This window comes from Jatropha curcas, chromosome 4 (genome assembly GCF_041381405.1).
Source record: "Jatropha curcas cultivar XTBG-Jc1 chromosome 4, XTBG_Jcur_1.0, whole genome shotgun sequence".
Taxonomy (NCBI): domain Eukaryota; kingdom Viridiplantae; phylum Streptophyta; class Magnoliopsida; order Malpighiales; family Euphorbiaceae; genus Jatropha; species Jatropha curcas.
In genome coordinates this window covers 1,233,639-1,257,206 of record NC_143154.1, presented here as the reverse complement: position 1 = coordinate 1,257,206, position 23,568 = coordinate 1,233,639, and the positions used below count along the sequence as shown (strand labels likewise).

Genomic DNA, 23,568 nt, shown 5'->3' with positions numbered 1-23,568 from the left:
CATAAGCATATGAATGTCCTACTTTTTAAAATTTTTCGTATCCATACGTTCTCATATCTCGTGTCTTATCTCCGTGCAACCTAACTTCTAGTATATGAGACTACTCCTTACACCAAGCTAATCAACCAAGATTTTTTTTTTTTTATTACCCATAAAAAATGAAGTTTTTTTAATTTGTTTTTGTGTCATTGAAATAAAAAATTAAAATTTTTATTTTGCATTTATAATTTATTATAAATAATTGTTTATTTATTTAAAATGTTAATGTATTACTTATTTAGTGTAGTATATTTTAAGCGAGTGAATGTCCTACCTTTTTTAAAAATTATCGTATAATATACGTTCATGTATATAATATCTTGTATCTGCGCAACCTAACTTCTGGTATATAAGACTACCCCATACATAAAGGTAATCATTAAAATAAGAAATTAAATATTTTTTATTTTATAGTTTGGGTTATATATATTTTGATTTAATTTTAATGTAAACTAATCATATTAAAATAAAAAATTAATCATTTTTATTTTTTATTTTTATTTATTATAAATGATTGTTTATTTATTATCATATATCTTGTATGTTCCATATCTCGTGTCTTGTTTCAGTGCAACCTAGCTTCTAGTATAAATTAAGTAGATTCTTATTTTATGACTTGGGTTATTTGTATTTTAATTAAATTTTAATTTAATTTAATGCATTATCCTAATTGGACATAACTAATACATATTATCATAATAAAGACATTATCTAAAAATATAAAACAACTTATATTCTTATAATTACTGTCATTACACCTTATTTTTTTATAATCATGCTAAATAATTATTGTCTTCCTTGGTAATTTCAGAGGTTTACACTTAACTTATATATAACCCAAACTACTCTACTTTTATATATATAAGGATTAGAATAAAAAATAATATATTCACTTAGAAAATAAATAGAATATATTATATTATATATCATAATATATAAAAAAAATTATATCATTAACGATTATTTTATATTTTAACGGCTATCAAAATTTTACCAAATACCAACAGCTAACCAGTGTCATGGTTGTTGTATGGTGTTATTGGGGTTTTTCACTCTAGATTATGCATGTCATTCTTCAGCTTTTGCTCTCCATTTTTACAAAAAAAAAAAAAAAAAAAAAAAAAATTACAATCCAAATATAACAATATTAACAAGGATTGGCTTGATTGCTAAACTAAAAGCCCTAATATTGATAGTTTGGCAAAAGACGGCTTAAAGATAGTACAAGGTTTAAGAAATTGGGTAAATTAATATCTAGTCCTTACTATTTGATGAAATTGACTATTCAATGCATATTTTTTGAAAATACATTATTTAATCCACATGGTTTGCGATTATTAGACTAAGAAGTATTTCGGTCTAAACTTTATTTTTTTCCCTTAAATGGCAAGTGAAAAGATAAAAGTACTTTTATTTCTAAATCAAACTTTTGTTATACATTTTGTTTAATGATAAAGTTTTTTTTTTGGTTTATGATTTTTTTTTTTTTTTTTTTTGGAAGATATGGTTTGTGAGTTTTTTGAATATAGGTTTGTTGTAGTATTTTGAGATTAATTTTTCTAATTTTCATATGAGGGAGAGGATAAAGAAATACACGTTATAAATAAAATGAGTTATACATAAATTTAACTCTGAATATTAGTCGATTATCATTGTGGTCCCTGAATTTTGCGGGAATTCAATCATGACTTTGGACTTTTACATTTCAAGAACTATACTCTGCCAAAATGAAATAAGTTTGCATTGGTATAATCATGACCTTACACTTTCACATTTCATTTTTTTCGAATGATATAATTATTATTGAAATATGAAAGTGTATGAGCATTATTGAACCCTACAAACTTCAAGGGGCCTTAAGGAGAATTGATCGAAATTAAATCAAATTTATGTATGGGCCAAATAAAATGTGTATTTATCTTTCCATAGGCATTAAATGGAAAAACATTAGTATTCCCTTTGTTTTTTTATATAGAGAATTTTGTCTAATTTGGTAACTTTGATATTCATATCAATATGAAAAGTCTATCTTACACTTGTCTTAATATTTTTAGTGTGGGAAATTCTCTAGGTAGTGGCAAACAAAAATATGTACGGACATTTAATGTGAAAAAATTTTGGAAAAAACGTATAGTTTTTACATAAATTTCCATAAAAAAAAAAAAATACTTGTGTGGGTGATATAAGCACAGTTTGAATAAGAAAATGTTACAAAAGGTCCACTACGTTAAGTGGAATCATAACGGACTTTGCTTGCATATTTAAAATATTTTTTCAATAATCAAACACGGATGAAGGTTAAATCAACACAAGATTTCATATTTTACACAACTTTTTCGAGCAAGGACAAAAAGATTCTTCCAAAGATAAAAGCATAATGTTCATTTTTTTATATCTATTTATATTCCCTTTATACCAACAAAGCATTTAAAGTCATATTTAAGATTAAAACATAATTTAAGACAAACATGAATATTAGAGGAGGAATTAAAGAGATATTATGGGTAGATTAGAAAAGAAAAAATAAAAAAAAATTGGTTAAACCACTTTCTAAAGCTTGGTAAAACTTTGGTTGTTTCTATATATATATATATATATATAAACAGAGGGAGTATACTTTTTAGACCAATGGAGTCATTAGTTTAACAATTAAAATCACAAAGGCTAAATACTTCCTTTGTTCTCTTGCGTAAAAGAAATTAAAAAAAGCTATGGGATTAAGAAAGTATTTACACAGAAAATTTTGCCCATTTTTTGCCTATAATATTAGCCAAAAAATTTGAGAATTGCAAGAGTCTATTCAATTTTAAATTGGAATATTTGCGTAGATTTATATCGATTTCAAAAATAAGACACTTTGTTTTCAAAAGTAGAGCATTAGTAATAAGAAAACTGGCCTCAGACATCACTGGATATGTGAACATAAAATCAAAATTTATGCACATATTAATAAGAGTTAATATTCCTATAAAAGCAATTTTTTAAAAGTAGGGTATAAAAATATAAATGTGTGACTATTTTGTGGTCACCTCCCAAAAAAAAAAAAAAAAAAAAAACTTGTACTCAGTTATATTTGTGCTTCATGCGTAAATTAGCGCACACTTCTTGGAAACTAAGTACGAACTTAGTTAACAATGTGTTACAATTAAGTTTGTTGGAAAAAAATTTAAATTTGTGCCCAAATTAGAAAAAATTTAAATTTGTGCCCAAATTAAAAGTACAATATGAACATGAAGGTTTTTTTATAAGTAGAGTATAAAAGTTAAAATGTGTGACTATATTATGAAATCTGACTAGTGTATTTACTCTTATTTGTGCACATTTCTACTAAACCGCTTATAAATGTAGTACATCTTATGATCTTATTCATGAGATCATTAATTGTTCAATTGACTTTTGTCTGCCACTGTGCTTGTTAATTGAGCTAAAAAAAAGTTAGTAACAGAGATTACTTAAAGACATTTTAGACTTTTTTTTTTTGACATTCTTCTTAAAATACCTATTTAAAGTAAAATTCTTTACATAAAACAAATATCCTAAATGGAAATTTTCTCTAAAGTAAGAGAATAGAGGAATAATTTATTTTTTACAAAACAGGACTTAGGTGGTAAATTTACCAAATTATAGAGACTAAATAGTCATTTTCCCTAGGAAATTTTCCAGCAATTGAGTATTGACACTTGATGGATGGCCACTTGCTCTTAATTAACTTCTCTTTCCTTCTCAGGGTGTTACATAAATATTTCTTTACAAAAAGATTTACTTACAATAATTCATTTTACTAATAAATTTAATAAGTAATTTTGAGATAAAAAAATGTTACACTTTTTCACCAAAAAATATAATATTCCCTCTCTTTCACTTTAAGAGATACTTAATAATTTAAGGGTATATTAATAATTTTTTTTCATATTTCATAGGTATATTAGTTGAGAGTTTTTAATTTTAAAAAGGAGGAATTTAGTCATTTTAACCTGTATTTTATAAAATCAAAAATTTTAATATTTTTTTAATTCTAGTGCAAAACTTAGATATAACTCTTAAAATGTAAGGGAATGAGTAATAATAATAATAACTATGCTTTTTCTTATTTTAGTGAAACCAACTATTGACTGAGCATATGATGAATAAATATACATTTAGTATATACAAATTTTTTTTAATTTTTCTTCACATATATATTTTTCAATTTAAAATAATTTTTTTCTTTTGAATTTTTCCCCCCATCATCAACTAGAGAGAATTTGATGTAGAATTCAATTAAGTTTCAAATTAAATTTTTTTATTAAAATCTTGCATTTTTTTAATTATCATAATAGTTATTATTTTCTCTTATTTTTCAATAGAAGCACTAACATATCTCTTCTTTCAATTTCTTATACAAAATATGAGATTAGTTACAAAATTTTGAGGATAAACCTCTTATGTTTTCATGAGATGTATTAATTTATTATAATTACATAACAGGACAATTGTTTTATTTAATTTGTGTTTAATTTTTAAAAGCAATCAAATTACAAATTTTGTCAAGAGGAAATCAAATATGGAATACAAATCAATAAGTTCTTACATTTTTATATAAGAAGTCCACTAATAATCTATTTATATAAATAATAAAAAAAAGACAATCTCTATTGAAATATCCGATTGAGTTGATCGAGTATAATCCATGTGTTATAGGTTATTCACAGTCATTGTACAACTATATGGTTTGTCTATAAATCTGATTTAATCACCTTCAAATTTATTCTTTTTATCGTATAAAAAAACTGCACTTCTTTTTACATAATTATCTAAATAACAAACTACCATCAATAAGATCACCATTAACTACGATAAACAAATCAAAAAACTGTCAATTAAACTATTAGAATAGAGAGCAAAATTTCAAAATATGAGTAGTAATAACACATATATCTGTGTCAGAAAGATGCAAATCTAAAAATTATTCTAAAGAAACCCAAAAATTATTCTAAAATTATTCCACAAATTTCTATCATATATAATAATGCTTTATATATTTTATTGGTTTCTTCAGAACACTCTAGCCATACTCATTGTCTCATTCCCAAACTACAATTTCTCTATTTCATACTTGTAACTGTCAATTTTCATGATGCCTATCTCTCTTTCACAATAAATTTCATAATATTTTAATAAATATTTGTCCTTATAAAATAAATTACAAATAAAACATGAAACTCTAACCATCTACCATACTATTTTGTATATAAATTTCAAATAAAGGAAACATTCTTACATTTTCTTTTCATATTATCTATGTTAATCATAATATAATATGAATAATTTCAAGAAGTTATATATTTGGTCTATATATTATATACGAGGTCACTAGTTTTTAGGAGTTCAAATTTTTTTTTTTTTAATAAATTTCTATAGTAATTGTAGACCAAAAGGAAAAAAAAGAACTCTACAATGCAAAATGAAAGTATGGATTTATTTGTTGAATAATATTTTTTTTCCTCATAAAAGCAATGTCTTAAAACAATGTACCACAGTACCACTATTATATACCAGTGATTTGTGTACTTGATCATAGACAGGCATCATGAGGCATTGCCATTATCAAGAGCAGAACCAACCCTACGACCAATGTCCTTCTAATACCTCTATAATTGGGGCTACGAGAGAATGTCGTATGCCTTTTATATATTCAAGGTTCGTATTTAAATACTTTTGGACCTAATTTCATTATTTTCATTAGATTATTCTTATTTTGGAGAGTGATCCAACCATTGAATTTTAGATTCAAATAATAAAGTGCAAGATATATAAATTTATCTATATATTTTTCTTAAAATTGTGATATTTTTCAATTTCGGCTCCAATTCACTCAATATTTCAATTTATAAATTTACATTTATTAAATATTTCAATTTATAAAATCATTTTGTTATGAATTCTACGATTTATAATTTTAGATCAATTAAATACTTTTTAATAGTTGAAAATATAAAAAATATTATTCCAAAAGTTGTACTAATCATGCATTAAATTAATATATTATATATAAAAAGCCCAAAATCTTGAAAACTATTATTATTAATGTAAAAAAATGTGCAATTATATAAAATTTATAATTTTAAATACATAATGAACTCCTTCCAAAATTTGGAGTTCCACAAAATTTTTTTATAAAAAATTAAAGGAACTTGAAATTCTAAATCTGATTACAGCAAATTTAATGATTTTCTCAAAAAACGTAAAATTTTAAACATGACAAGTATTATGGAACAGAAATAGTAGAAAATATTCGGGATTTATACTTTATATCAACTCTAAGAAAAGAATTTGTCTTATAAGGTCTTAACAACTTTTCCCATTAAATTTCATTATATTATCTCCGAGTGGTGAGATAGAATGATAGCGGTCCTTTCTATCTTAATTAGAGATATCGAATTCAAACTTTGGATACGAAGTCCCTTTAAACATTCGAGAATGAGCGATTTGCTCCTCTTCGTGAGCCTTATTAACGCAAATGATAGAAAAAAAAAATTCTAAAACATACTATAACAATTATTAGTTGCATGAATCAACTAAACTAAACGCTCTCTTAACTACAAACCTTCAATCCTCTTATAATTGAGGTGATGAAAGAACGCAGTACATCCTTTTAATATTCAAAACTCATATTTGAAAACCTTCAACTCTAATTTCACTGTTTCCTATAAGTAATTTATTTTGGTAAAAGGATAGACACATAATGAAATAAAAGTCCATATTATTTCTTTAAAACTTTGGTCAAAACTAGAGAAATTGACCCCCACGAGTCTCTTGAACAAGGAGTACTACACATGAGCATGCAAATGTCCTATAAGCAGGTACTATCAAAAAAAAAAACAAAAAGAAAATGTCCTACAAGCAGGGTTTATGTTCGTTCGATTTTTGACCTTTCCCAGACCTTGGGAGAGTGTGAGATAAATGAACTTTCGGACAAAGATATAAAAAGTGGGCATTGGTCCACCTGTTTCAATGTTCGATAGCCACACTGAATAATAATATTTCAATTCTTACAGATTATAATTTATGTGGTAGAATGAAACGTTGAATCCTTGAGTCATATTCAGAGTTTGAATCCTATTATTTCATAATTTGTGTCCTGATTTAATTTGTAATGGATTAAGATAATTTAGTTAATATAATTAAATTATAATTTTACTTATTTTTTTAATACACCCTTATATTAATATCTATAAAAATTAAATTATTTATATTAAATTGTTCATGAAATTAATCAAACATTTGATTGAATAGAGTTTTACTGGAAGATTAAATGTTAATATAATAATTTTATTTATATTAAAATTAATTATAATATTGCAGTTTGATTAATAATAATATTGTAGTTTGATTATTATTTTTGTTGACAAATAAATATATTAAATAATGATAAAATAGTAAATTTCAAATATTATTCACTCCTAAAAATAAAACAAGTAACAATTTGGGACGGATGGAAAATGAAAGTAAAACAAAAATTATGGGTTAAAGAGAATATCTTATTAGTCATTAAATTTAAAATTATAAGAAATAATTACAGTATTAATTATATATTTATATTGAAATAGCCATAATTTTTAACCTAATAGTTATAAGTTGATCTTATATGGTAAGCCAATCTTGCAAAAAATGTTAAGGAATTAATTAGCGGTGTTTGAACTTTTGTTTGAACGAGACGCTAGAATTAATAATTTTAGTAATTAGTGCATTTAGCTTAAAATCCTTATCAAAAGATCAAAATGAACTACTTTACTCAATTGTTTTGCTTTATTTATTTCTCTAGATTATTATTTTTGTTTGTTTCTCTTTTTTTTATCTTATTTTAAAATTGAAAGAAATTCTGTAAAAATATTTTAAGAGAAAAGAGATACATAAAAATTTTTTAAAAAATGAAGAAAGATAAATAATATATCATATCATCTATTAAGTAAAATGGTCCAATTTTAATTTTTCTACGAAATATTTGATTATAATTTTTTTAATAATTGAAACATTCAATTATAGATTTTTTTATTGAGACATTAAAATATAAAAAATTAAAATATTTAAACACTAAATATAATTCAATCTAATGGTATTTAAACATGCATTTATGTATATATATATAGAGAGAGAGAGAGAGAGAGAGAGAGAGAGAGAGAGAGAGAGTGCATTGCCGGCACAAAAGAAAACATCAATGGTCGGTTTCTGATAGATTCTGTAAAGTTAGTGTGCGATTTGAACACCTGATATTATTCATAGGATACAATGCTAAAACGGGTCCTCTCTCTCTCTCTCTCTCTCTCTCTCTCCACTAACTTACTTTTCTTGGAGAAAACCATCACCTTCTGTTGTTTCTACAATCATTTTCTTGCAACGTGGCGTCTTCCTGTCTAACTCCCACCATTTCAATAATGTCCATTTCTATCTTCATGCATGTACTTCATCTTTGAACTTCTAATTACATGTTCGTTCAACTTTCAAAACAAATAAACTCCAATTTGCTTACTCTTTTCACGCATATTTTACAGAAGCAGCACAGAGTCGGACAACTCGACTTAGACTATTTTCTACTGTAAAAATTATTATTAATTTGATTAATGTTATTTATAAAAGAAAGTTATTTTTATTATATAATTTATATATTTTCTTGGTCCATTAAATCTCCTAAAAATTTACTTTCATACTTATTATTTTAAAAAAAAGTTACAGTTGACTTTCTTTTTAATTTACCTGATAAACTTGTAATTGATGACGTCTAATTATCCCAAAAATCTCTAAATGTTCTCATGTGATTTAATTAAGTTCTCATAAAATTTTATATATTTTAGAATAAATTACACTTGAATTATAAATTCGGGATGTAATTTAAATTAAAAAGTCAATTTTATAAAATTTTTTTTCCTGAATAATAAGCTCAGGCCTAGGGGAAATCAGATTTGATTTCATTTTCAATTACATAATACTTTTCTCTATTATATTTTAAGGATTTTTAGTCAGTATTTTCTGTATAGTGTCTAATAATTCAGAGAACATTGCTGAATAGATCATACACCAATAAATACTTTATTTTTTATGCTTTTTTTAATAAAATAAAAATAAAACTCGAGGGTAGTACAACCTAGGTAACTAGATGCAGCAACAGCACCACACTTCCATTTTCAACTGCTATTTAAACAGTAAAAATTAAAATTTAACGGTTATTAAAACAGTTAAATTTACCAAACAACTACATTGATATTTCTATTTTTATTCACTATTTAAATAGCTAAAAATTAACCGTTAAAAACTTATTAGTAGCTATTAAATCAGTTAAATTTAAATGTAAAGGCCCAAAAGAGTCTTCCCTGTAAACATTATTTTCTCTTTTGTTTCTAACTTTTTTATGTTAATAAGAGTGTCAAGTCCCATCTGCGGCCATATTTTGAGTCTTGTCTGGAGAACATAAGTAGTGAGTTGGTGACTTTCTCCTGTCCACCCACATGTCTGTTTGACTCTTTCACCCTTCCCCTAATCCCCAAATCTATAATTATATGGATTTTTTGTTATTATTATTATTATTTTTGACTTATTTCTAATTCCAGATTTCTATTAGTATATTTTAATAAAATACATTATGTTCTAATATTGCTGAACAAATTGGAAGGTTTTATATAATAAATAAATCTCTTATTGACATCAAAATTTTACAATAAAATTCTTTTTCTTTTTTTATTTTAATTCAAAATTTTTATTTTTAGGTCAATTCAAAGGTAATCCAAAATTTAAAATGTCATTAATCAAATAACTATTTGTTAAGCTAAAATTGTCTGCCAGATTTCAAAATCAAATTAATTATTATTTCACATTTTTCCTCTCCTTAAATTATTATCTTCTATGTGACTCTTGGAATCTGCCTTCACTAATTGCCACTTCCTACCACTATTGCAATTGCGCTATCATGTCAACCATTAATATAAACCATGTCCTCATTTACACTGAGAAGAAAAAACAAATATAAAGACTACTGCTATAAGTGATCGGATGGCTAGAAATGAATCGTATTCTAAATTTTATTTATAAAGTCAAGCATTTAAAATTTGATATCGTCTTTCTAAAAAGGGATTTATCTAGATATTGTTTTTGGTACCAGCGTAAAAACATGTATGCTGCAAAAAAAAATATCAAGAGGACTATTTAATTTCATTTCAATTTCAAATATTATACACTAATAATGCGTTTGGATAATAATTTAGAAAGGAAAGAAAATATGGAAGGAAAATAAAGAGGGAAAATATAAAAGAAATTTCCTCTTAATGTTTGGAGATTTGAGAAGAAAATAAAAAGGCAAAATAATTTTATGAACAGTAGAATTGTGAATTTAACCTTCAATTTTTTTTCCGATAAAGTACAATAAATAGTGATAAAATTATAATTTTAATCATTTTCTTTTAACTTTCCTCTCAAATTGGAGAGAAAATGAAATATAGGTTCCATGATTTATTTTTCCTCTATATTTTCTTTCCTCCCTTATTTTCTTCATTCCCAAACAAGTGAAGGAAAGAAAATTGGTACTATTTTCTTTTTTAAATTTCTTCTCCTATTTTCCACTAATCCAAACATAGTGTAAATAATACGGAACCAATGGATGTAAAGAGATCTCCAATTATTTCCTTCTATGTTTTAAAGTGAACCCAGAACCATGGCAAAACACAGAACTATCAAATCACAGCAGAAGGGCAGAGTCCTCTCAACCACTAATCTCTTTCTTTTCTTTTCTTTTCTTTTCTTTTTTGTTCTTGGAGAGAAATTGTTGAGTAATTTTTCAGGTAGACAGCTGTCAACTCTGCAGAACTCTATCTTTCTTTCACTATTAAACCCTAATTTATACACCTTTCTTTTTTCTTGACAGAGACCCCCACTACCAAAACTGTGAAGACATCATCCATAAGTACGTGAAAACAACCCTCTACTGACACCTATCCCTCTTTTAATGACTAATCGAAGAAAGAAAATCAAAACCCTGCCTTTGAAGTTACAGCACATGCACCTCCTTTATATACACCATGTACTGCCTTTGCTGGTACCTTTTCTGTGTCTTTTTAAGGGTTTTTCTTTCCTTTTAATTCATTTGATTTCAAGAACTAACCCATTATTTGCAATGCAAGATCAAGAACTACAAAATAGGATAACTTTTTTGTACTGTGAGATAATGTTATGTTAAATTTACATTAGTAAAATAATTATTATTAGTGAAAAGAAATCAAAGATGGCACTTCCTATGACACTGCTGGAGAGGGAGAATTCCGAATAAAAGATTCAGATTCTTTCTTTAGACTGAGCTTTTTGGTGACTTTCTCTGTTTGTGCCCTTTCCAAGACGAAGAAGCCATTGGATAATATAGTGTTACAAGTAGTAATGGCCATTGGATATTTAAAATGGAACTCAGCTACACAAAATCCAAGAAAAATCAATGGTAGCTGTAGAGCTGGTGTAAATCAATAATTATGAAATAGTACTGGAGAGGACAGTAAAGAAGAAGAGAAAAGATTGAAGAAATGAAACCAATGGCTATTTGCTTTTCTTGGTATAGTTTTAAAGTTTTTCAGTTCAAATTCTACTAATCCAATTCCATGCTAACCGTTTAAATTCATTCTTCTGTGTGTTTGTGCATAGCACAAACTGGGAAAGAAATAGCCTGAAGATGTGAACTTTTAGAAGGTTTATGACAGGAGTTTAAAATCTCTCCTTATTTAGAAATTGGTAGCATTGTAGGGTAGATATGTATATTAAGGAATTTAAGATATATGGTATATTGTACAAAATTAGCTTAGCTTTGCTTGCTACTATATTTGCATGGATTCGCTGGAGATATAAATAGGAATTTAGTACTCAAATCTCACCTTATATAAATACGGTTTTCAAAGAATTTTCTCAATTGCCAAATTGCCAACTAGATGTAGTCTGATCAGTCTTCTCATTTATACGAGGATGAAAGGTTTTAATTTCGAATTCTCTCCATCCTAAGAGTTCTTATCAATTTGGTGAGTTGATAAAATGAATATTCATGTTCTGTATATACTTCAGCCCATTGTGCCTCCCAATACATCAAAAAGAACTTTCTCATATATTTTTAAAGAAATCTTTTTTTTTTTTTTTTGATTCATTAGAGTAATTCAAATTTTAGTTTTGCTATTAATTCTAATCAATCTTTAAATCAGCAACTTAATTTTGTCATCTCTTATAATTGGCTAGCAAATTTTTATTTACAAATTGATAATTTTTTATTTTAAAAAATGACTAAAATTGAAAATGAGAGTAAAAAAGTATTACATTTTTTCCCTCATAGTTTAGGATTTCAGTAAATGTTTAAACCGCTAAATTATGCCTAAAAAATTAAAATTAATTTAGTCTCTCTAATTTGATGAAATTAACAGCGTATTCCCTATCTTTTTAAAAAATAAATTAATGCATCTCTGTAGTTTGCTTTCATTGGATTAATAAGTTCTTACATCTAAAATTTTTAATTTTCGCAGTTCATTTTGAATTAAAAGACCAAAACTACTCTTTATTCTATTTATGTTGTACTTCTTTATGAAAAAAATTTTTATAATATGAAAAATTCATATTATCAAAACAATATGCTAAAAGAAAAAATACATGAATTATACCATTAAAATTAATTTTTTCTTTTAACACAAAAGTATCATAAAAATAGTATAAAGGGTACTTAGTCTTCTGTACGTACTTAACATTTTATATTTATGGTACAATAAAACCATTAATTTTGACGAAAAGACTAATTCGTCCAACGGTTGCAAACTATAGGAACTGAATAATATTTTTTTGAAAAAGATTAAATGTTTAATTTCACCAAATTACAAGAATTAAATAGTAATTATCTCTTAAAATTATAAAATTCAATACTAATTGATAGATTTCTTTATTTCTTATAAGAATATAAAAACAAGAGGTATCAAATTGAATTTTTATGGACCATTAGGATTATATTTTTAATAATTTAAAAGAATTATTAAGTATGAGGACTTTTTATTCTCTATTTAACCCTAATTTTTGTTTATGGTCGTCTCTGTTAATCAACTATATGCCCCTACTTTTCTTTTTTTTTTTTTTTCCTCACTCCTAATCTTTTATTCATTTTTAATAAATTCAGATCTATTTTCTTCTAATAGATATGTTTTTTCTTTGTTTTTTGTTATTATTGTTATTATTGCTTTGTCTTCGTATTTGGAGTTTTTTTCTCCCTTCTTTTGTGAGGATTTAATTTCTTCTTTTGTGAAGGTTTGTTATTACAATGTATGATATTTGATTTTATTTAGTTGGAGAATTTAGATTTTGTTTCACTGATGTATATCTTTGATCAATGGAGCCTTGTAGTGCGACTTGTTCTCCATTAATTTCTGCTATTAGTGCATAATAATATGAACTCATCCATGTACGTCATATGTAATAAGTTTTTGGAAAAATCAATCCAAGTATAGAAGATCTGAATAAGTTATTTTGTCATCCAAATCAATTAAAGGATTAGCTGCTACTTTGAAGATTTATATCAGTCAAGATTTGTCGGGATTGTAAATGATCCCGAGTGGAGCCCGCGGAAAAATGCCGGTCGTAGAAGTACAATAAAATTACCGATGATAAAAGTTAATAGCGCTGATAAAGATTTAAATTACTATTACCACATTTACCTCTAATAATTATGTATTGGATATTGAGGATCGAATTCACCAGAAATAATAATCACGGTAAAAATTAAATAATTACCGTAAATGCTAGATGAAAAATAGGGACATCGAGATTTACGTAGTTCACCCTTCAACTGTTATGGGCTACGTCCACGGGACAAACTCCCGAATAATTCTTCCACTATAAAATAATAGGTACAAAAGAGATTACAAAAATAGTGGCACTCCAAGTGTTTCCCAAAAACACCCCAAAAATTATAATCCTCACTATTTTCTTTCTTTCCCAATTTTAGAAACCCTTTCCTAATATTCTCTACACTTAGCTGTGTAGAATTCTTCTTTTGTTTGTGCATATTGTTGAGGAAAAAACTTCTCCTGTTTATAGGAGAAGAGGATGCGTAATTGTGCGTTGATCGACTGACGCGCAATTAACACATCCATTTTTAATTTGTTGGCGTAGCCATTTTTGAATTTTCTTTGAAAAAAAAAAAAACATGTTTTCCCTTTTTTTTCTTTTCAAAAATGTGTGGGTCTCACATATCGAAGTGTAGAATTCTTCTTTTGTTTGTGCATATTGTTGAGGAAAAAACTTCTCCTGTTTATAGGAGAAGAGGATGCGTAATTGTGCGTTGATCGACTGACGCGCAATTAACACATCCATTTTTAATTTGTTGGCGTAGCCATTTTTGAATTTTCTTTGAAAAAAAAAAAAAACATGTTTTCCCTTTTTTTTTCTTTTCAAAAGTGTGTGGGTCTCACATATCGAAGTGACTCCACAACAAAATTATCTTCAAACAGAAAAATCCAACAAGATCATCATCAAAACGTGTTCCTTCTTTACTATGCATTATTATATTAACATATTAACATATTAATATTAATCATATTAATCATACCATGCATTATTATCATGAGGCCCTCTATTGCTATGTAAATTTTGGCATATTTTATTTTCTCTAATATCTTGATATCTTTTTCTATACCGAATATTTATAAATATCGACACTTATGCAAGAAGTCTGAACCATTTCTAATAATGGTTATTGTGTGCTGAAAAAGATCAAATGAGTATATTGGCATCTATACATGTGTATGAAACATTTATTACATGAAGCATTTATCTATTAAAATCATCAGAAGATTTGTATGTTTTAGTGAAAAAATCATTTGATTATTTTAAATATTTTTATATTGAAATATTCTCAGCAAAATACTAATATTTTGCGTAATTTTCATTGACTAGTGATCAAATTTCATATTTGTATCAAAACAACTAAATAAATTATATGTTTCAATGGAAAAACCATTTCATTATTTAGATATTTTTTTTATTGAAAACATTATTTCATTATTGGATTATTCATAAAATAAAAATTATTGTTTATTTTTAAAAAATTTTGAACAGTAGGGGCACCCGATTTTTTTTGCACTAAAATCACTAATTGATAAATCAAGCTGAGTTATGGGTGTTGTGGTATTCCATTCCTGATTGAGTTATTGGGTGTTGTCTCCTGCCAAACAAATTGAGTTGGTTTCATGCATGAGTTCGGCTCATCTTTATTGCATTGAAAGGCCTCTCTCACTGGCTCCCACTCAAAAATGATGGATCCAGTGATATTGAATAATAATAATAATAATTTTAATTTTTCATTGTTCAATCATTTTTAAAAAATCATTTTTCAATCAATGATGTTTGTTATTAGACCACATTAATGAAAATTTTCAGGTTCTAAAAATTGAAATAGCTCCAATTAAAATATAAAGATTTAATTGAATTTTTTCATTAGAATTTCTGAGATAATTTAGGAATCGTCTGTTTCTTTTTTGTCATTCGATTTTTTTATTAAAGATGAATAAACCCGCATTTATTTAAAATTATTTACTTTTTTTTTTCTAATTTTTTGAAGAAGCATTTAAAATAAAATAAAAAAAAAAATACATTTCTTATTATGTTTTTTAAATCTTATTTTATGTTTGCATTTCATATTCCATATTCCTTTCTTTTAAGATATATCTCATTTTCTTTCAGGAATTATTTTACCTTGCTATTAGATTTATCATGCTAACTCTGTCTTGTTTTTTTATTATCTTTTCACTATCTATAAAAATATAGTATAATTTATTTATTTAAATTACAACAATATTAATCTCATCTCCATTAAAAATTCTCTACTCGTTTTTATTTTTATTCTTTTATATTATTTATAATGATTATTTATTCAAATCACTCACACATAAAGTGGATATTACATAAATTTATAAATTTTAAAAAAGCAAGTAAAAAAACTATTAATATTTAGTTTTAGAATAACAAGTGTGTGAAAAGAAAAACTCTAATTTTACAATCAAGCAAAGAATAACAAACCACAACAAAAGAATAGTTGGATGTTACTATCTTAAGCAAATACCAAATATTTATATACCAGAAATTTTACACCAAAAGTTCATTAACTTTTCAATTAACCAGATTTCGACTATTGAATTTATATATATATAATTCTATGAATTCAAATGTTTTAATGAAACTTGCATATTTTTATGAATTAAATTAAAAAATTCCCATATTTTTAAAAAAGATTTTTATCAAAAAAGGTTTGAGAAATTCCATATTTACACACACATATGAGAGTAATACGTAACAGGTTATAACAAAAAGACTCAAAAATAAAAAATAATAAAAAATAATTTGAATATAATTTCAATTCCATCTAAGTCAAAGAACACCATGACCTGAAATAATAAATAAAAATAAAATAAAAGCATAAAGAGCGCAAAAAAAATCTAGAGCCTGATTAGCATCCAACACTTTATTGATCAGTCACCAAACTAATAAATAATATAATCAAATAATTTGGTCAAAAAGGCCAAATTGCACAATCTCCAAGTCTTAAAATTAACATAATAATTATAAATATAAATGGCAACCACATCTCAGTACTAAAACTGGATGTTCCAATGGTTTCTCTGTATGAGGACCATTTTTATGTAGTGAAATCTTCAAAAGGTTTGAAGAAGGTATACATATAAATGCAATTCTAGATATAATAATGTGATAAAGAGAAACCCTAAACAGAGCCAGTGATTATGTGACCAAAAATAGAGCAGTAGAGAATGTAGCATGAGCAGCAGCATCCCATGAGACACCCACCTCTCTTTCCCTCATTATATGGCAGTTTCGACACCAGTTAACCGTAAGCTTTGTACCATCTCAGAGAAAACATAATAATTCTGACCCCAAAGATTTTTAAAAACCAGCTGAGGGGCAGTGAGGGGAAAGTAAAACCAAAATTCCCCTATTAATAAACTCCAAACCAGCCACCACAAATATTTATGGGATGAAAGTGCAACCCCGCCCCCCCCCCCCCCCCCCCCAACCCAAAAAAAAAAAAAAAAAAAAAGACCATACATACAACCCAATAAACTCATGCTACTAGCTCTAGTCATAATCTTTTCTTTTTTTTTCATTTCTTTTCTTTTCTCTTCCTTTTTTTTTTTTTTTTTTTTTTTTTTTTTTGATCTTTTCCGTTTTAGTTTTTTTTTTTTTTGTTTTTTTCTGTCTTTAAAAGTTGTTTTCTTTTGTTTTCCTTCTAATTGTCTTCCTAATTGCCCCACACGAGAAACATGTTTCATCGTGCCAAGGCAAGACCATATCATCAAGAAAATGTGAGACATCCACCAGTGTAATCAAAAAGCTCTCACCCCCCACTTTCCACCAAAAGTTCCAGTAAAATGTGCATTAGCACACATTTTACTTACTCGAAGTTCTTGCTAGTGTAGATGCACCCGAACCTCCTTGTACACTGACCCAGCCAGATCCTTCAGCACTGGATATATGCAACTGGCTATTCACATCGGATAATGATCTACCAAGAAATGCCTCATTATGAAAATCTGCTTGACTCCTTCCACTGCTGTGGCTAGAGGCAGTCTCCTCCAATGAAATACTATGGACATGAGCTGCCAGCATGTCATGACTGGACCTCCCAGGTGAAGCAGGAACTGAGACATTTGGAAACTGGACAGAAGGGGGCATAATCCATCTCATCCAATCATTTCGCCTCCTTACTTTATCTCCCTAAAATACAATAAAAGAAATTTAAATAGAGAAGACACAGACAACAAATAAATATGGCATGTAGAGAAAATTATCTATCGAGAACATTTAAAAGGTGGGAAGGGAGAGGAGAGGAGGTGGGTAGGACAGCGATGGCACACAATAACCATACCTAAATTGGGACTCATACCTAAATTTTTAACCCTCATCTCATTTGTATAACTCAAGGATTCCAATGGAAAACATAATTTCCCAAATAATGACCAATAATGGACCTTAAGAAGGTACAGAAAAAGATACCTGGACTTCCACAACAGTTGAATTTCTTATAGCATCCAATATAAGCTGGACATTGTCAGTCAAGTGTGAAACCTGAAACATAAACCAAAGGAAGATACGCATTAATTGCTTGAAAAAATTACACTTGCAGAGGCTGAATGCCAGGACTTAAGGCAGCCACCGCATTTTGATTAGCTAGAATTGGAGTGTAGAGCCTTAAAACCGACATAAGTTGATCAGGAGAAATTGTAGAACTCGACTCCAGGTTTCTTGAGAATTTAATAGAACTGCTCCTGTGCAAGTTCTGCTAGCAATTAAATAAACCCAGCTTGCAGACACATGGTGCATATCAACAAAAGGAACATAAACCCCTATAATGTGTTGCTTAAAGCACCCAAACCAATCTTCTTCTGGCCATTCAATTAATCATAAGTAAATGGACACTGATTGCAGACAAAATATTCAGATTCTGACCTCAATCATGGTCTCACCCTAACTTTTTTTAGAATAAAGCTCCAAATATCGTATAAATAGTTTATAAATTCACAAAGAATAATTTGTTAATAAAATTATTAGATTGGCCCACATACTGCAAATACATAGAGAAATCAACAATGTATACATTAAGTTTGAAATGAACAAAAAAAACTTATCCAGCAATATAAGGAACACTTTATGCAAAGAACAAACATAACATTAAGGGGAAGAAAAAGAAAATGGAATTGACGCAAACCCAATAACCAACTCAATTGCTCACAACCATTTAAACAAACAACAAGTATATGACTCAGCCTCAAAGTATACTGCCATCCACACTATCCTTCCAATAACATGGAAAGTACAATTATTATATTATTTTTAAAAAATCATCTATATGAATCTTTTGGCTAACAAATCACTATTCTTGAAAACAAATAACTGATAAAAATAGAATAGACATTAAATAGACAAAGGATTCATATACCCGACACCAAATAGTTTGTAACTAAGTGGTGGTTCTTATTTGCTGTTGTAGACATTAAAAAGGGCAATATTTTAGTATCATTTCTGCACAATTGGAAAATATTCTTCTTTCTTTGTATATATGGATATATAATTGTATAACCATGTGACTACTGCAAGGATGATGCAATAAAAGCAAATATATATATTGTGCTTAGTCACCATACTTCAAAGTCAAGCAATACTGAGGGCTTGAGAATAAATCATGCAGGTAAGTCATGCACCATACACATTTGATGCGTCTCACAACCTCAGTAGGACAAGTTACTCCAGCACTGACCATTACTCTGACAAACACTAATACATTCAGGAGAACCCAATCAACTGCCTCAAACGAACCACATAGCATAGTTCAGATGCAACTAACGCCATAGTTGTTTAGTAGATAAGATATTGCAGTTTATGGTTTCATAGTATTAGATATGCAAGCATGCATCTGAAGATGCAAAAACAGTAATCAACACGCAGCACATGCGAAAAAGAAGAGCATTAGGGCAACAAGCTTAGCAGAATTTTACATTTAAAGATGTACATAACCACAAATGAACAAGTGACAACCAAAAGTGCACAACAATATCTACTAGTGTTGACCCAAATCTCTTCAAGCTTCAAAAGTTTCAGGGGCTCCCTAAATGTCGATGATATTCAAGTATAATTCACTCCATAGTGGTTGATAGCTGTTTATCTATTTAGGTGTCCTTATGTATGTCCAAACCAGGCAACTAATCAGGAGAATAATCTCTCATTTAGTAAGCATTACAAATTAGCATTTTCTATAACACAAATACAGAATATCAGATTAAGCACAATGTTGAAACCTGTCAGTTGTTTTCATCAGGCACCAACTCAACACAGAACCTAAGCTGAGCAACAAACAATTACTTAACCAGAAATAAACCACATTAAAATTCAATAACCGCAAATGCAGATTTAAAAGACATGAAAACAAGAGGTATATAACCAAAATGTTTAAAAAGGTTCTCTTATTTGGAAGTGTTCGTGTCTCATGGAAGATTGGTAAAATGCAATTTTTTGCACTATCATTGTACATAATGCAGAATAATGTACATCCATGCATTGATCATATCACAAATAAGAGATCAAATTAATACCTCAGCAAGCAACAAATCAGTAACATAATTATAGAAATTCCACTTTCAAGGTCTTTACAATTGTCCATGCAATTTGTTGTCACCCCCTACATAATCTTCAAGGCATGCAAAGACAAACAAGCAAGTGTGCACATGTACAAACACACAGTATGTACATATATATATATATATATATATATATATATATGTACATATGTATATATATATATGATTAAATGAAAAATTAACCAAATGCCCTAAAATGTGAATAAATAACAGACCTGAAGTTTATATTAACAAAAAACTAATGGAGCTTTCATTGGAGGTGCATTTCCATTTCTCCATGAAATGATTCCAACTGTGTCAACTATCATATATGTGCATATATCTGGTTATGAAACATTTTATCAAAGGTAATGTACAAATGAAGGCATTTTATAAACACACACAAATAACAAACTTCAATAGTAAAATGTCTGGCAGGAAACTGAAACATAAATGATAACCAAAACAATAAATGAAGGAGCAGCTAATTCAGTTACATCCTATCCTTTTACATGCAGAAAAAAAAAATTATGAAGAAAAGGATAATAAACAGTCTAAACTACATTAATACATGAAAGTATATTATTCAGTTTAAAAACAGCTAAAACGAAAACAAATAAACAGTTTAATTTGGATATAGCTATGTGATTTAAGCTAGGTATGTATCTATATTTCAAACAATCAAGACGCACTGAGCACGAGTAAGTCATGTAGAGATAGAAATATGAAAACATCAAATAAAAAAAGTCAAGTACCCCCAAAAAAACTCACTTTGTTGAAGCCCGCTATTAATTTAATAGGTACCCAGCCCTGGTCATCCATGTTCTGCCGCAAGAATGTATCTTTAATTAAATTTTCATTACTGCAATAAAGACATTTGAGATGCAACAGATGTTAACTTCCCAATAAGCTTGAAATAAAATGCATTCGTAGCAGATAGATATTGGAACAACAAACAAAAATACGAGTAAAAAGAATACCTGAAATAATAATCAATCTGATTCACTATCTTAGAATGCAACTGAAGGTCTGGAGCAGGGAAATACATTGCATGAGGAGGTAATGGGGCCGCAACAAAAGGGACACCTCTTAGAGGGTCTGGAGGTGGACCAGCAACATAGTACACAGGAGATCCCAATTCTACAAATGATGCGGAAATCAGAGCAGTTTCACTTATAAGCAACAACAGAACTAACACAAATGTAACTTACCATGGAACCCAATGGGACTCCCAAAGCCCCGCACTGGTGGGGGTCCAATAAAAGGGGCTGTAGTAGGTGGCGGCGGTGGAGGTGGTGGATGCCTCATAAACCTTGGCACAACTCTCTGTTGCTGCATATGAGGATCTCTACCATTGAAATTTCTATGACTGCTCCAATCCTGATTTGAGCGATCTTGATCGCGCCTACCCCCATAATTGTGATGGTGAGAACCATCTCCACGAGAATGTGGCCCACCATTGCGCCTGAAAGAATTGCGCTGCTGCTGTGGGTGATCATTAGCACTACGGGACTGTGAATTCCTTTGTGAATGATCTCTAGGAGAGGGGTTATTTGAATGAACTTCTCCTATCAGAGGCTGTGATCCTGGTGGCTGGGAAGTGCCACCATTAGAAGACGTGTTAGCACTATTACGCTTCATTGACCTTTGCCGCGCTGGCACTGTGTGGTTTGGAGTTGAATTAGGATTTGCATTATTGCTAACTTGTTTCTGTGAAGATGAGGATGGACTAGCAGGTCCCTGTATTACATAAATACCAAAAAATTAATAGCACAATATTGAGGAGAAACAAAATTTAAGAAAGTACGGGCAAAAGAAATTAATTCTCTAGATATCCATGATCATAATTAGAAAGCCAATAAGCGGGCGACGGGTGTCTTTGCTTGCTTTGAAAAATACAAATACCCTGCTAAACTTAGGCAGCTAAAGTTTGAGTTCATGCTAGCCAGTTCAATGTTTCCATCAGCAGATGAAGGTGAATAATATCAAATTACAGAGAATACACCTAATTAGAATGAACAAACCAAATTCCGGAGAATAACATAAATACTTATATACTAACTAAATCTCCCTAGTAAAGGCAAATAAACCCAATTAGATTCAAGTTATCAAACCTGAATAACCGGGACAGACGATGATCCATCAGCTAAACCTTTAGGTGAATCTTGGGAGGGTTTCCCTGAAGCCCTAGCTGACTCAGACAAAGCAGGCCACGACACAGCACCCATGACAGGCCCAACCTCAACAGCCCCATTAGACGGCTTGCTCCAGGCAGGCCTCTTACCGGCATTGCCGTTAGAGTCATCTAGACCCTCACCTTCCGGAAGCAAATAAGAAGTTGTTAGGGAAGAAGAACTAACCATCACCCCTGGTTGTTCGGTTAAAGCCACAGCCATTATGGAATCCCTTGCCGACGGAGAAGAAGGCATAACTGCGATTGAATCAGATTCGCCACGAAAGATTTGAGTCCAAGGAGATGACGTGGAAGGGGAAGGGACAACCCTTGAACCGCCACGGCGTGATGTATTATGATTTTCTGAAAGGGAATGACGAGGGGAGTGATCATTAATGGTGGGGGTCGACGATGATATCGAAGCGTTAACTGTGCTTGCCATGAAGAGAACAAAAAGAACTAGGGTTTCTTGCGCGATCTGACAAAGGATGCCGATGATGATCAGAGAGAAAAAAAGCAAGAAGGGCAAAACCGGAATAAAATAATAAAAAATTTGTTGAGGAGAGAATTTATAGAAGCAACAAACACAAACAAAACCAAATTAGGGTTTTCTGTTTTCGATTTCGATAATGTGAGAAGATATAATAGTTTCCAAAAAATAAGAGTCGATGATGCGATTGCTCTGTGGAGAGATCCAGCAATGGCGCCTCTCTGCTTCTCTCCTCTCTTCTTCTTCTTCTCTTTTGTTTGTTCTTTTTATTTTTTATTTAAGTTTCTCTCTCTAACACTCGTTGGTTTGGTTGCTTAGCTCTTCAAAATTCTAAGGATGCTCTGCCTCTCTTCATTTACGAAAATACCCTCCCTCTTTTGGTTTTTTGCCCTTTGTATGACCAGAAAAAGCAAGCAATTGTCTGAGATCTGATTGGATGGTAGTTTTTACTGATTTTAGGGTTAGCACTTATCTCGCCCAAAACTCCTTTAACCGTACAACTTACTTGTGAAGCATCTGATTAGTTCTCTGCTGTGGTGGGTTTATATATAAGATTGGTTTCTTTACTAGTTAATAACGGACAAGGATTACCCACTTTGTTTTAGAAAATAAAAATTAAAAAAAAATAATAATAAATTCAAAATTAACACATAAAAATCTTTATTCTGTTAACACATTAAATCTTATATTTAAAATAGTTAACACGCTAA

The 23,568-nt window shown here is 28.9% G+C and overlaps 1 protein-coding gene across 2 annotated transcripts; it reads right to left on the bottom strand.

Moving 5' to 3' along the window:
* Window positions 1-16,506: 16,506 nt before the first annotated feature.
* On the bottom strand, window positions 16,507-23,211 carry LOC105647095 (la-related protein 1C). 2 transcript variants are annotated; one of them, XM_012233087.4, is made up of 6 exons: window positions 22,556-23,211; window positions 21,407-21,935; window positions 21,176-21,335; window positions 20,967-21,057; window positions 18,079-18,150; window positions 16,507-17,799 (listed from the first exon to the last, which is right to left on the bottom strand). In XM_012233087.4, the coding sequence occupies exons 1-6, from the start codon at window positions 22,808-22,810 to the stop codon at window positions 17,473-17,475; spliced, it is 1,434 nt and encodes a 477-aa protein (XP_012088477.1). In that variant the 5' UTR covers window positions 22,811-23,211; the 3' UTR covers window positions 16,507-17,472. The 2 variants fall into 2 exon arrangements, with proteins under 2 accessions (XP_012088477.1, XP_012088476.1); XM_012233086.4 differs by having other exon boundaries at window positions 22,310-23,207.
* Between the last annotated feature and the right edge of the window lie 357 nt (window positions 23,212-23,568).

Excerpts from the sequence above, each read along its gene's own strand:
- LOC105647095 (XM_012233086.4), bottom strand. The coding sequence starts at position 22,810 with ATGGCAAGCACAGTTAACGCTTCGATATCATCGTCGACCCCCACCATT. Across the intron at positions 21,336-21,406 it reads GAGTCCCATTGGGTTCCATG|AATTGGGATCTCCTGTGTAC; the intron begins GTAAGTTACATT and ends CATCATTTGTAG. Across the intron at positions 18,151-20,966 it reads TAATAGCGGGCTTCAACAAA|GTTTCACACTTGACTGACAA; the intron begins GTGAGTTTTTTT and ends TTTATGTTTCAG.